General features: G+C 41.2%; 1 protein-coding gene across 3 annotated transcripts in view; it reads left to right on the top strand.

Moving 5' to 3' along the window:
* The window catches only part of LOC101861581, a 23685-nt gene that overhangs the window by 4933 nt on the left and 2854 nt on the right, over positions 1-15898 (top strand). For 2 of the 3 annotated variants that reach the window (XM_035969523.1, XM_005097327.1), the window contains exon 2: positions 12867-14058. In XM_035969523.1, the coding sequence (XP_035825416.1) occupies positions 13765-14058 (294 nt within the window). In that variant the 5' untranslated portion in view covers positions 12867-13764. Of the gene's footprint in view, positions 1-2361; positions 2650-12866; positions 14059-15898 lie in introns of those variants that run through there. The other variant, XM_005097326.1, reaches the window with a different exon arrangement.

The following is a 15898-nucleotide window of genomic DNA, read 5'->3' as shown; positions in this document are numbered from 1 at the left end:
GAGAGAGAGAGAGAGAAACTGGCGAGCAAAGCTAAAAGTAAAACAAAGATCACATTGGGAAATTACTTGACTTATTACATATTATGTACACACATACGGGGTTTCCCATCTCAGTGGGGTCAAATCTGGACCTACGTAACATCATGCGCAAAAGATGCTTTTAACTTATTTTACGAATGGGGAAAGGGAGGGGGGGGGGGGTGAAATTTACTTTTATCGTTGTTTCAATAAAGTTTTATTGCATAAACTGAAATTAATGGTTTGACTAAGGACAAAAATAAGTCAGAGTAATCATGATGACAATGCATTTCTCTGTTGTTCTGGGCAAACACGTAGTTTATCAAACTGATAACACCTTTTCTCTTCACAGAAGTAGAAAAGAATGACATATAGATGATGAAAGTAAAATGTGAACCTCCCTTTCTCAAAATTAATTAAGAACACCTTTCTCAGATGAGGTCATGTCGACCCAAGTTTGGGTCCACAGAGAGTGGATATCCCGGATATACATGATAATATAATAATATATTTTTAAAAAGTTCGTCCGTCAATATTTGACGACGACCAATGTATCTCTGGAGAAGAATATTTTTCAGGTGAAATAGAAGACAAAATTAGGATTGAAAAGATTTATGGTTACTGCTACGGCCAACGCAACAAATTCTGACAGAAAAGAGTTTGCCATATTTTGAGCTTTAAAAGTTATATTTTCACATGCGGATGTGTATTGTGTGCAAATTGCGGGCTTTTTTCTTGGCTCCAGCACTTCTAATTTGAAAAGCCTTCTATGATCGCTGCTCTTCAGCTGAGCCTGTCAAGAGCTAGAGGCTCTCCTGTGTCAAAGGATTCACGTCGAAGTCCTTCAGAGACCTTTTCAGGGTGTCTTTGTGGCGCTGTTTTGGGAGCGCCAAGTTTACGCTTCCCGAGGACATTTCAGAATAAATTACTGCCTTTTGGGTTTCTGAAATCAGGCATTTTTGCAACATGATCAGCTTACCGAGGTCGAGTCGTTTTGATCTCAGAATACAGGCTTTAGGCATTTGTCCTTTCGAAAACTTCGTTATCCGGTATTTTGTCCTGTCATTTGTTTGCCAAGAGTTCTTCGTCTGAGATATTTACAATTATGTGCATTTTACTACAACTACAGATCAAGTAAGTTTCGAATGGAGGGCTAATGTTACATTTTATCATACTGAAATTACTGTTCCAAGGTCTGTAGTGTGATGGCTGGATCCTTCGCCGTTGCATGTAGAAGGAGATGAATTCAATTCCAGAATAGAAAAGTTGACTTATCGAGTAGTATCCCCAACCGTCTACACCGCAGCTATTTCACATTCAGTCCTGGTTAGTTCTGACAGGTAAGATTCTTGCAAGCCACCTTCTAATGTATCTTAATTTTGATCAACAGGGGCGTAAAACGTTAACAATCAATCACGATATCACTTCAAACAATCTGAGAACCGACTTCCATCAGCAGGCTGAAAACCCCCCCGGCTTTTTTGTGTAGCTTCAGTTGCTTCGCCGTCACACGCACATGACTTGCGTTCGATTCCAGTCTAGAGAAGATCTTTCCTGAGCATCTGGGAATATCTGCCGGGACCTTTCAGTCCTGGTTGGCTCTGACTGGCAGGGTCGAAGCCTGCATCCTAAATGGTCAAAACTGAGTCGATTTGGGGGGGGGGGGGTACTGTCTTCCTACTTAGGTCCTCTCTACTCTTGTCTTAGCCCGATAGAATAGGCTAACACTAACAATGTCACCTTAGCAGAGACTGTGCCCACCATTTTGGAACTTCACAGTAACATTAAAAATAGTTCCAGTAGGGAACGGGATAGAGGGTGCCCACGTCCCTCGTGACTCATTGGAGCAGAGGAAGATAGGACTAACGCTAACATAACTTAAACTCAATCGCACATCATCACTCATCACCACTATTATTTCTAAAATCTCATTGCTCTCACTTCATTAACTTACATCTATAATACTTGAATCTCTACCTGTAAGAGTTACATGTCATAATACTAAGTATGCACGTAATACACATTTGGACACTATCATATGCACTTTTTTCTACAAATCAAATGGCGTCAATCTCATAAATGTGCAAGGGATTGAAAAAAGAGTCCGGGGGGGGCTAACACAGGCTTTAAATACAAAAAAGCAGAAACATTCGGGCTAAAGAATCGAACATGAAATACCGAAGGATCGGTAATCGAGCAGACAGAAAAAAAATCTCAGAACTCGGGTCTCAGTTACTGTTTCGATTCTGGTCCGCCCAACTTACTGGTCCGGTGTTGGCGAAACATGAGTGAGTGTGTCAGATTAATCCTCTTGTGGCTGTATCGCTGTCGAGATAAGCAACATTCTGCTGGCTCAGTCGTGAAGAGTGAGGGTTTGAACATCGTCATTCTGCGTGTTTGGCACGCGATTAGCTGAGACGTCTGCTTGTTTTCGAGTGTTAATTCTTTATAAGCCTTTACTGGGTTTTAAAAATAGATTTTAGTCAAGAGCACCTCAGTTTTGCTCTGCAACAGGCAAGGGATTGTCGGAACGCACACGAGTGTAGTCAATTGTTGCAGGACCTGCAAAGGATAAAGTGTGTACGTTTATTTGTGTACTCTCATTCGTCTATTCGGAACTGGGCGCTCCAGGTTTGTGTTTATTTGCAGTTTGTGATAACATGTATTTTCCTTATTGATTATTCTCTTCTTCCTGATTCACTGTTCCCGATTTGTGTGATTTTTTGTTGTGCACCTGTGAAAGGTTATCAATTTGTTTGACTTTGTCGTTGACAGATATTTGCACCCAAACCTGTCCTGTGCGATACCCATTGTCAAAGAGAAAGCGGTCATTTTAGACAGGTGATCCTCTTGGGTAATGTCATATTGATATAGGAAAAAAAAACAAAAACAAAACAACAACAACCAACCCACAGACAAAAAGGGGAGGGGGGAGGATATGAAGTGATTGTTTGTTCTGGTGATTGTTTTGACCAAGTTGTGGTCCTTAGAGCAAGTTCGACTGTATTTACACCCCCCTCCCCCTCGGTTTTGATTATTTTGTATTAATTTATTGATCTGACCTACAGGCACACCACCCCTCTTTTTTCAACCCCCAAATCTGTCCCAGTTGTAAATAATATTAATCTTTATTCTTTGTCCCTACGGATAACTAGAGTCTGTGGTGTTGTGGTTAGGTCATTCACTATTGTATGCAGGAGACGTGGGTTCGATTCGTGAACGGGGAACATTAAAACATTTTAAAAACAAAATTGAGCTTCATCGTCTGTCTGCTGGGATGTTGTTTTACATTTAGCTTGGACTGTCCTGACGAGAGACGTGAAAGAAGTCTGCCTCCTGAAAGCTCTGAATTGTATTGATGGGGGCGTAAAATTGATACAATGGACATACCGAGCCGTCCACTAAAGCATTTTAGGCTTTTGATCTTGTGCGCGTTTTTCTTTCTTATTTAACCTGAGGACAAAGAATACCGATTCTCTTTCATATTATTTCCGGCACTCTTAGCTCAACCACTCTTTGGTTCCCCAATAAGCTCTTGCGTCTTAGAACTCGTAAATCAAATTCTTTTTGGGAAGCATTATTTATGTCCATGGCCCCACTCTCTATTTTTAGAGCTTACAATGTAACGTCTTGGTTTATCTGAAGTATTTGTTGATTGTGATTTCCTCTATGAGAGGTAAGCAGAATTGTCTCGTTGAGAGAGAGAGAGAGAGAGAGAGAGAGAGAGAGAGAGAGAGAGAGAGAGAGCGTGAGAGCTTCAAATACACCGCGGGATGTTTTTGACATCTTCAAGGCCACCAGCTCACGATAAGTCCCAAAAAGAGGACACTCGACACAATGTAGGCTAGATCTAGTAGGCTAGGGAATTCTGAAGCATGTACTCCACTGAAATATTGAGGCTTCGTGGCTCGTGGGCTAGCAGCACAATTGGATCTATCGCAACTCGTGATTTTCATATTTTACAGTAGGAGAAAAAAATGACTTTCCCCCATTATATCCATCAACATCTACTGGAATTTTGATTAAATCCTATCCGTACGCCCTGGGGGTCATTTTGTACCCCGGGGTTGATTTCTTCACATTTTAGAATACTTCTAGTATGAAGATCTCTTTGAAATTTTCAGTATTTCTCAAAAAAATATTTTGACAGACAGCTATGCAAAGCGTACCGATCGGATTAACGAGTAATTTCCTATTTGGACAATGGTGGCACAGAGTTCCCCTCACCGTATGGATACGATAGTAAAACACGACGTACGGATAGGGTTAAAGTGTATTTTCACCAAATAATCGGATAACTCTGAGGTTTTTACGGAGCACACCCCTCTTCCCAGTGCCTTGGTTGTTTTGTTTTTTTCGCAAAAGTTCGAGTTACGGTACTTGAGCTGCTATCCTGCGACCTGGCTGTCACAGGGAAATTGTCAACAAAGGACCCGTCATTTGAAGTAGTCGGATATTACGATTTTTTTTTCTTATTTAAAGGGATCGGGAAGGCGCTTGATTCTTGAAGGTGTAGAACCTGTCAGTTTGTTCTAGAATAATCTATCACTCAATTTTTAAAAAGCTGCCATGGTTCTGTGCGTACTTTAACCCCCCCCCCCCTTTCCACACACACACAAACACACACACACACACACACACACACACACACACACACACACACACCCACCCACACACACACACACGCACACACGCGCACATACGCACACACACACACACACACACACACACACACACACACACACACACACACACTAGAGCAGGCAATAATAATAACCCAGAGAAAGGGTGTTAATGGAAGGGGCGGGGCGGGGCAAGGGGGGTGGGGTATTGTACAGAGATTAATAGATAGACTATCATGGATTTATGTGTTTATTAGCTCAGTATGTAAGAGCTCTCACTATCTTGATTTATCGGCGACTGTGGTGTAACGGGGGCGCTTGGCTGCTGCACACGGAAACCTAAGTTCGATTCCCGAGTGGAGAGAATTTTTATTGAGTACATCTTTTGTATCTCAATCTTTTTGCAGGCATGTTGTATTCTTCTCAACATCGGTTGATCCTGACAGGCATGGCCGAAAACAGCCCCCTAAATTGATCTAAATTGTATCGATGATGGCTCAAAAATACGTGCAATTAATTATTTTTAAAAAAGTTTGAATAAACAAAGCTTAGAAAAAGAATATTCCGAAATCTTTCCTTACTGGGTGGTAATGTATGTTGGTTTGTTTGTTTTGTTTTGTTTTGGGGGGGGGGGGGTTGGGGGGAGGGGGCGCGGAGGATTTAGTTGCTGTTGTTTTGGGTAAGGGAGGGGGGGAGGGTACAGACAATGTATTATAATAAATGAACCCAATCACATGATCGACAGATACCCCGTAATTAGATCACGAAGCAGCCAAGATGAGTCTGCAAGATTGCGAAACACTTTCCCCCTGATTTCCAGCTGGGATGTAGTATGGTTATCTGACAAAACGCAGTACATCCAAAAGTAGTCAGTGTCGTTATAATATAGAAAAAAACTACAAGGGGTGAGAGTAATTTGTAATAATAATAGTAATGATGATGATGATGATGATGATGATGATGATGATGATGGTGATGATGATGATGATGATGATGATGATGATGATGATGATGATGATGATGATGATAATAATAATTATAATAATTTTCGAAAAGATAAATAAATAAATAAATAAATAAATAAATAAATAATTATAACAACAATAGTAATAATAATAATAATAATAATAATAATAATAATAATAATAATAATAAGAAGAAGAAGAAGAAGAAGAAGAATGTTGATCATTCTTTTAACGCCAACTCCTGTGTGCATACTGCACCAGGTGCTTTACATAAATCATAAATCCAAGAACAAAAAACAGTAACTGCCTACAGATGATTGTCTTGTGCAGGTGGTCGTTAAAGCAGTTCAATTTTGATTGTCGGCAGTAAGTTTCGTGACATGGCAAAATTTTAAAGAGCAAATAACTATTAAAGATCCTGCTATTGTTTTACGCGATCAAAAGAAGGAAAAAGTGAAAATTTGATTAGTGGAGTTAAGCCATTTTGTCACCGAGTCCTTCATAATAAGTACCAACACTGAGGGCTTCGCTCGACATAAGTGGGGGGTTTTTCTCTCTCAAATTGACCTATTTAATTGCGCCACCCGGACAGCTGGGGTCTACTTTTACGTGTCACGACGACAGGTGACGCCGACGAAGGGTTAGGTAAACAAAACGTGAGCTAGGTATTTTGTTTACATCTCGGGCTTAACATTTTTGTGTGTGTGTTATTCGTTACTCAAAAGATAAAGAAAGTAGATACTGAAATAAATTGAGAACTCTTTATTGACCTCCGTGGTGGAAATTTGGTTTCCTATGGCCTTCATATATTATTATGATATAAAGACACATTATACATTTATATTCTATATTGCATTCATATTTATATACTTTTGCGTGTATGTGTGTATACACACATTCATACAGCAATTTATCAGCGTTACCTTGTACACAATTAATTATCACACCGATACAGATAACAATCAACTTGCCATTGATGGACGGAACAATGGAGGTGCCTTTATCGTTGTCCGCACATTGCCATTGCTGCAGTCCTCTACCATTGTGGGTGGAGGTGGGGTGCGTGAGGGCGGACTAGTTTCAACAAACCAATAGATTATGTCTTTAGTCTGGAAATATAACGTATTCTGCCATTTCATAAATAACCATAAAGAATCGATTTACCTATTTCTAACCAGCCAAAGATACGATTTATGTTGGCGTCAGTAGTTTAGTGGTAAGGCAATCGGGCTCGTAATCATGGGATTGCACGTTCGGGGGTTTAAGCCTCAGCTCGGTCCGAAGTTGTGTCCTTGGGATACGTACTTTACACGAGTTTTCCCATTTGGCTCGGTCCTATCAGAGATGGACGTTAAATTCAGAGGCCCTGTCTTTAAAAAACCCTTACAACGTAACAAGTGGCATTGAACCAATACAATTTATTTAGTTGCGATTTATGCTTTCTCCACTTTCAACTTATTATTTTCCCTTTGCTGTCTTCACTCTGGTCAACTCGACGTTCAGACGGAAACCGATCATGCAGGTCCGACTATTTGAACAAGTGCACACTCCGCTTAAACAAACCACTCGGTGACCTCTAGGTTACGGTACCGGCCGCACGTAGCAATCTTATTATTAACTCTTTAACCACGTAGCTGACACATATTTTGTCCGATCATCAGCAAACCAGGGGCAACGTCACAGCTCATTTCGAGCCATCATACTATTTATTCATACACTCATTAGAAACACGAATGTGCATAATTTCATATAAATCATGTTGTTCTCTATCTTTTAGGCTTCAAGTAAAGAAAACAGAATTGAAAAACCTGTATGAAAAACGAACGTATGCTTCATTTTTTAAAGTGCTCCAATTTAAAACAGCTCGTCCTCAAATAGTTAACCCTACTGCGAAACACGAAATTGTAAAAGATTATTTCCCTGCGGACGAGCATTCTGGTCATTCGACAATGTTTGAAAACGCACCATTTTGAGGCATTTTTCAAAAGAAGCAAAAATTCGTTTTACATAGGCCTACAGACTTTAAAATTCTGTTTTCTTCGCTGGAAACTCAAATAGGCAGAAAAAAATATGGATACCATAAAATATACGAATACAAATACAAGTTTCTGATTTGTGTATAATGGTTCTTAATGTACTGCAACATTGCCTTTCGTCTGACAGTTGCTGATCGGACATGTGTCCGCTTTATGCTTAAAGAGTTAATATCTCTTGCAACAGTATAATTTATTTAAGAGGCGGGATCTCCTAATCTAACGTCTGTCCCCGATAGGGCCGAGCCAAAAGGGGAAATTCGTTTAAAGTGCTTTTCCCAAGGACACAACACGAGCGGAACTGCCTGGAAAACCTTCATCCGAAATCTCCTGAGTAGGAGTTCGGTGCTCGATAGAATATCTTCCACACACAGGAAACGAACTCATGTCTTCTGCTTTCAACGGTGAAGACCCTAACCATTACATCAGAGACACAGACACAGACATAGACACAGACACAGACACAGACACAGACACACAGGTTTGACAGCGTGAACACAAAAGACTGAAAACGTCTGAAATAATTTCTGGATTGTTTGCTCTCTTCACACTATCACTATCACGACTGGCGTCAAAGGTGTAGCGGTCAGGCGCTTCGCCATAGCTCACAGAAGACCCGAGTTCGATTCCGGGGCGGGAATAATTTTCATCGAGTATCCCGGTCTTTCATCTGGGACGTTGCGTCCCTCTCAGAGCGGGTTGACACTAACAAACAGGGTTTAAGCCCTTCCCTTATATGATATAAACTGTACCAATGGGTGCGCAAAAAAACCCCTACATTAATCATACAAAAAGTTAAAACAATATCGGATTATGTAATGTCAGCGTGTTTCGGGTAGGTTGGAAAGGTGGAGGGGGGTCAATATGTGCAGTCAGAAGTTATCTTGGATGATATAACACACTCACAAATATCTCAAGACGTGCTTAGACAACATTGTGCCATCCAGATAAACAATGGCTTATCTACACTTGTGGGCAAAACTGAATTAACACCGGGCAAGGAATGAAACTCTCTGATAAATCTCAGTCTGATGAGGTGTGACCACTAGTAATTGGCGGTTATTTTGAAGAATGATCTCTTGGTGGGACAGAATTTCTATTCATAGGCTAGTCTAATTTTGTAAAAATTCTTTCTTTCTTTCTTTCTTTCTTTCTTTCTTTCTTTCTTTCTTTCTTTCTTTCTTTCCATCTTTCTTTCCTTCCATCTTTCTTTCTGTCTTTCTTTTTTCTGTCTTTTTTTTCTTACATTTTTTCTTTCTTTCCTTCTTTCTTTCTTTCTTTCTTTCTTTCTTTCTATCTTTATTTGCTCTTTACTATCTACTTATTTGTTTGTTTGTTTATGTGTTTGTTTATTTCTTCAAAGGAAAATCACATTTTTCTCAAATCTTCACAAAGCGGAGTTACGCTACTTTTATTCTCATGGACACTATTCCGATACGCGCTGTACCGATGAGATAAGGCGTGCGTTACATTATTTTATCATTTAACCTTTGAGTTTGAGCACCGCAGGTCAGGGCAACACCCCCCCCCCCCAAAGCAAAGAATGATTACGAAACGGTGTCTGTGGTGTAGCGTTTGTCGCGTCGCTGTCATACGCAGAAGATGGGAGTTCAAGTCTCGTGTTGGGAGATTTTTTTTCTCGAATCTCTCCGTCTTTCTGCTGGGACGTTGTTGTGTCCCTCTCCCCTCGGATTGGCTGTGACGCACAAGGGTCGACGCACGTCTCCAAATTAGTCTAAGTTATACCGAGGGGGGCTTAAAACACTTGTATTCAAAAAGAAAGGACAGTTCCCTGTGCTTGACCTTTATACGAATCTTACACCCAACTATTGCGTGTACAGGAGGCTGTGATATTAGTGCTCAGGCCTCAGGCTTTCACACTTGTTTGTATGATTAACTGATTGATAGATTGTACGTTAGTTTGAGTTAAGAGAAGCACATCCACACGGTAACGGTCATAAAGTACTGGGGAAAAAGTAAGGCAGACAGACAAAAGCAACAGAGGGAAAGAAAAGAAGTAGGATCCATCAGTGACATCCTCCAACTACCCACGTATGTGGTGATAGTGGTCATGCTTTACCTTGTTGTACGCAGAAAACATGTGTTCGTTTCACATGAGTGTGTGTGTGTGTGTGGGGGGGGGGGGGGGGGGGGGAAGGGTGTTATATTTTATCAAGTATTTCCTCACTATCATGTCTGCTGGGAACTTGTACCCCAATCAGCCCGAGTTGGTTGTGATAGGCGGGGTCGAGGGTTCAGGCAGCCCGCCTACAGAGTGATCTACATTCTGTCGATTGGAAGCTTTTTAGTTTTAGTTTAGAAGTGTTTTTACGACGCTCTCAACTGCATATGGTCATATGAGCGCCAAGGGGTGGATGTCAACAGAGAAGTCCATACAGGGAATCAGGCTTACTCTGCTCACCTCTCTAGTTTCAAAAACACAAAGTCTGCCTCGACTATTAAGCCACCCCGGAAATAGCGGGTCATATGAGTGTGACTAACATACAAAAAAAGTAGAGGGAAATGACGATGGCAAGGATTAGGAAAGAAAAAGCAAAAGTTCCCTGTTGCAGTTCAGGCACAGTTATGAGCCTGACATTGATGATTCAGCCAATTTACAAATTCTACTGAGCATAAGAATATATTAATGCCCCCCTTTGGGAATGGCCTAAAGACACTTCAGTCAGTAGCACTGCCCAGGGGGGGGGGGGGTAGATTGAGGGCTTAGAAGTTAAAGCATTCTAATCTACAATTGCAGTCATCTCTACCATGATGTGCAGTGTGCTTAGTTATCATAATACAGGTACTCCCTTCTTTCTGATTGTCTATCCATCTTGCTTTTCCCTTAACAAATCTATTCATTGAGTGCACAGTGTAGTTATTGCGTCGATGTGTTTCTGTTTACTTAAACTAAACGAATCCATTCGCAAATCTAAGGGCACAATTTGGCACGACATGTTCTCTGTAAATTCTACGCGTAGAAAGACACAATGACTTCGAATATGCAAGCTCATCTATTTTTTTTTCCAAGGGCAGAAGGGCAGATTCGTCGATAAAAACTGCCCTTGTTCTGAATATTGCCTCTTTAAACGAATTAAGATAAATTGTTGTACAAATATACTTAAAAGACGAACGCGATTTAACAAAAGCAAAAGTGACCCTCTCAAGGGAGGTCAGCAGTTAGCACACTCGTTTGACATGCCGGCTTGTTTAACTATCCACTCTCACCTCGAGCGGCACTGGTCCCTGACAATGTTATCAGCTAGATATTAGGAAAGACTTTCACGGAGTTTCAACATTTACTCCCTGCTGCAACATATCGCCGGACAGATCAGGAGTCTAGACTCGCCACAACTAAGGACCCGATAACCTATTTCCTGACCCATACCAAGGGCCAAAGCGTGACATGATGGCTTCTTAACTCCTTGAGGATGCGCTGGTTATTTCGGTGCAGTTAATAATGAAAGAAGCACAACTTCATTGTGCATACAGATTTCCCATATCTCTTAGTCAGTATTTGGAATCAATAAATGCATGAAGACATTTTCATGCAAACTGTAAAATAGACACACTCGTGTTTCTGACTTTTGCCTAATGGCTCGAAATGTGCAGCAATATTGCCTTAGTTTATTGCTGATCGGACATTTGTGTCTGCTACGTCCTTAAAGAGTTGAATGGTCGGTGTTTTTTCTCCTTGCAGACAGACTGAGCACGATTTGACATGTTCTACGAGCCCCTCGACACAGTTTAGAACCCTATCTTCCCCTTCGCTCTTCCATCTCTTCCCTTCTCTCACTGCCTTTCTCTCTCTCCTTCTCTCTTGAAATCTCTCTCTGGATCGAGACCGCGTTGGTCAAGGCTAACCCGAGCTGAAGGGGGTACAAATTCCATCCAAGCAGAATGACGGAGATACTCGATAAGACAATTTCCACACGAGAATCGAACTCGCATGTCTTCCTTTTCCAAAGATGAAGAGCGGAACTCTAAAACGACAGACGCCATTTCTATGATCAGGTTTCATGTTTAATTCTTATGTCACCGTAAAGAATCTCCTTTCACTCCCCCCCTCCCCCCACCGACACATGCACTAATGTACTGCCGTATGTGGTGAAGCGGTTAAACCAGGTGTCCATGGCAGGATTGGACCGGATGAGATGGGATCGGGTCAGGTCGAGTCGTGTCGTATCATGTCGTGTAGTGTCGGGTCAGGTCAGGTCGATTCATGGCAGCTTCAATGCCCACTATGAATATGCCCTGCCTTGCTTCATCAAATTCAATCCGAAAATTCAAGCAAAGAAAACGTTGACCCCTGGCGACCGAGAAACCGGATGTAGATGTCATATCCGGCGCCGCACGGCGTCGTTGTACACAAAACATAGGCCTACCATTCACAACACAAACAATTTCTTTAATAATGGCGTCAAGTGCCCATTGTCACGTCGTATCGCGGTTACTGTGTTGAGAGCTTCTTGAATTCCGCGGACATGGAAAATTTCGATAACCTTTTATCAGCTTCTCTAAATCAACACCGTCCAGTATCGCATTCCGTTCGCAAACAAAAGATCTGACCTTGACATCACAATGTCATATGACTGTTAGGCTACAGAGCTTATGATTGGCTGTTCTCATCAGACCACAACGACCAATTCAACTCAAAACAAACAATAAATTTGATATTTGTAGGATTCGATGGAGTTGTGCCACAGTGATATCTTTTGCCCTTCCATGAAGGAAAATCTTGCTAATCCTAACTGTATCATATGAGTCCATACTCTCGCTATTCCTCTATCCCACCCTCTCTCTCTCTCTCTCTCTCTCTCTCTCTCTCTCTTTCTTTCTTTCTCTCCATATCTCTCTCTGTCTCTCCCCCCCTCTCTCTCTCTTCCCCCCCCTCTCTCTCTCTAACCTGTCACTTCCTCCCCCCCCCTCTCTCTCTCTCCCCCCCCCCACTTTCTTCCCAAGTGTCCCTCTCTCTCCTTCCCTTGCACCCCCCCCCATTCTTAATGTCTCTCCCCCCCCCTTCTCGTCCATTCTCTTTCTCTATACCCCCCCCCAACCGCACCCTCTAAGTTTAGGCGAGTTTCTTTCTTTTACCTTCTCCGGTACAAAAATGATGTTCTAATGTTCCCCACATCGATCTACCTTGTACATATAGGCCTACCTCCACCAAGCTGCCATGTACAAATTAGTTTCATTGTCGTTCACACGTGCTCTTATTTCCATTTCAGCTCCTGATGCAACAAAACTGGAACTGGAAACTTGAACAACCATCTCTATTCTGATCACGAATTTCAGCAAAGTGAGGGAAGACTTCACTGTACCTACGTACGATTTAAAACCCATCTTTATTCAAAATCGTTGACACTTTTAAATTCTTTTTTTTCGGTGTTTCTATTTGGAACTTTAAAAAAAATAAATAAAAGAAAACAACCTTGACATTCTGACCATTTCCTACTCCTATAACCAAAAGGTTGTTTGATTTTGTTTTTCAAATCACATAAGACCAACATGAAAATGGTAAAATATCATGACCAGAATTACCCAGCTGTTTCCCAGCCTCTCTGACGAACATTGCATACTGCAGAATCATCCACCTGTGCTGAGTTGGCGACATAAAATAAACATTATCCCCCAAACGGATGTATGCCTCTTGGACGAGATCCAGACTAGCCTAGCCTCCGTCTCGTGTTTCTAGGAATTTCACTTGTTCGATAAGAAGAAAAAAAATTAGTAGACCTAAATCTAGACGGAAGTCGTCATTTTTGTTTTAAGATTACAAAGCGTTTCACTGACTACATCCTTATAGCATCATCATTTGGCTTTCTGCTCAGATAGAGAGATCTGTTTTATCTCCGGATTTACTAACACTTTTCAGTTTGGAAGATTTATCCAAACATTCAGATCTATCGTTTTCTGCTTGGAAGAAATGTTCTAGAATTTCAGTTTAGGAAATTTGTCTACAAATTTATCAAGGTTTTTCACTTTGAACATTTAATTTATTTACGAATTTACGACAGTTTTCAGTTTGAAGACTGATTTTTCGACCAATAATTTATTAAATCGTTGAAGAATAGATCAAGTGTGTTATATTTTGTGGACAAATCTTGCTTCATAAAATCCCTCAATATGGCTCGAAGGGAAAAGTTCGCCATGTTCATCAACGCAACAACGAACGCCACTCAGCAGGACGGCACGGGTCAAGGACTGGACCCATTTCTTGAGCCGGACGGCACGGAGGGGGACGTGGACAGTAAGACGATGATCATCTGTGGCGCTGTGGGTGTCCTGGTGATGGTCATCGTCATGTGTGTTCTGCTGTGTTACCGGGAGCTCAGTCGCCGGAGGGAGGAGTTCGAATTCATGGACGAGCTGGCCAGGAAAGACTTCATCAAGAAAAATGTGCAGAGTAAACTTGAGCAGGTAGGGTGTTAGTCTAAGTGATTTATCCTTTTTTAGATAGTTAATCTTATTCTTTGATACAGTGTCAGGTCTGAAGCAGACATTGGCGAGCCTCTTATTACTCTGCTCGATAAAAGAAATAGCAACAACAACAAAAAATATTAACAATTATTAACAAACAAAAACCTACATTATTCCAGTAGTGAACTTGAGTTATTTTGTGGAGTTTTCAAGGCTCTCAACTCATTTGGAGATGGGCGTAAATTAAATCCCTCTTAAATATAACCTATCAGTGTTGAAAGGTACAACAAACTTATACACGTCACCCTGCTGTTCAAACCGATATCTGTGGTAAAGCAGATGAGTCAGACTTTTATGGTCGCACGCAGAAGACATGAGTTAAAATTCTGTGTGGGAGTCGGTTTTTGCTTTTGTTTAAAAAAACAACAACAACCCAGTATCTCTGTCTGTTGTATCCCTCGAGGCCCAAGCAGCCTTAATTTCCTAAATCGTGTCGATGGTGGCATAAAACACCTACAATTTCATCTACAGCTGTTTAAGTTCTTCAAGTACGTCATTGTTTTTGCGCCTCTGCTTCTATATTTCCATAAGGGCAAGAAGTTCAAGGCATTCATGTGTTTAGATGAAATAAAAAAAAAAAAATCTTAGCCCAGCCTATCTCTCTTGTTCCTCGTCATGACTTGACTAATCTTCGAATTTGTTCCCGTTTGATCACGGTTGAAGCCTGGTATCTACATTGTAACGCTTAGGCTCTTTGTCATTACTCAAAGAAGACATGAGTTCGATTCTCTTGAGGGGGAGTTTTTCTTATTGACATTTCCGTCTCCGTCTGTCCGCGGGGACGTTGTGTCCCTTTCAGTCCGGGTTCGCCCTGACCGGTAGGGCAGAAGCAGCCCGCCTGGTAAATAATCCAAGTTATATTGTTGATTGGTGTAAAAAAGCACAAAAAAAAACAACAACAAACAAACAAACAAACAAAAAAACCACGAGCAATTACAAGTCCACTTAAATACCCGAAGACAACACTCTGCCTTTGTCCAGAATCTCATCATTCTATCCGGACACTGGTATCTACATACTTAATTATAGAGCTGACTTTCCCCACACCTAAAAATAGCGCAGACATCATTGTGTGGCCAGCGATTGCGTGAGAAAAGAGAAAGGGTAGGCCTACAGAATACTGATGAACTAGAACAATTAATACAGGCCTAAGTCCGTTGATATCCGGTTCCGATTGGAATTCAGAGTAAATTGGTTTCGCTGTTTTTCTCCATCCAACAAACAGAGACTTTGGCTCAGTTTTGTCTTCAGACTTCCAACATTTGTCTTAGTGGCGGTTTTTCCAATGCCTGGATCAGCAGATAAAGAGAAGTCTTTAAACTCATTGAAAAACTTAGTTCTCCTTCTCCACCCCTCCTAGCCCCACCCCCTCCTTATCTGTTATCCTTCTTTTCTTTATATGTCACTCTCTAGTAACCTCTCCAATAACTAGCTCTCAAACTGCCTATTTGTGTTGCAAGTGTGTGAAATCTTTAATTTTTTTTTCTTCTTTTCCAACTGAAGTGGTCCGAAGATTTTTTTTCTGGAACAGACAGACAAGAGTCTAAAGTTCAAAACACGCTGTACTTTGATCGCTTTGTAAAAACATTATGCCCCCTTTTTAGAAATTTTCTCTGGCTCAAGATTGTGCCCATTGTTTGGTAATTGACAGTTTTTGAGCGAAGACCATGGGCGAAATGTGCGTGCTAAAGGTGAAATCTCTGAAATTCTGATTTTGTCGCAAAGGGTATCATTGTTTAACTTCGTCTCGTCGAGATTAATAAATATTATGTTCTTTATT

This window comes from Aplysia californica, unplaced genomic scaffold, assembly GCF_000002075.1.
Source record: "Aplysia californica isolate F4 #8 unplaced genomic scaffold, AplCal3.0 scaffold00152, whole genome shotgun sequence".
Lineage (NCBI taxonomy): Eukaryota > Metazoa > Mollusca > Gastropoda > Aplysiida > Aplysiidae > Aplysia > Aplysia californica.
Note: the sequence above shows the minus strand (reverse complement) of the source record. Positions and strands in the feature narration are given on the sequence as shown.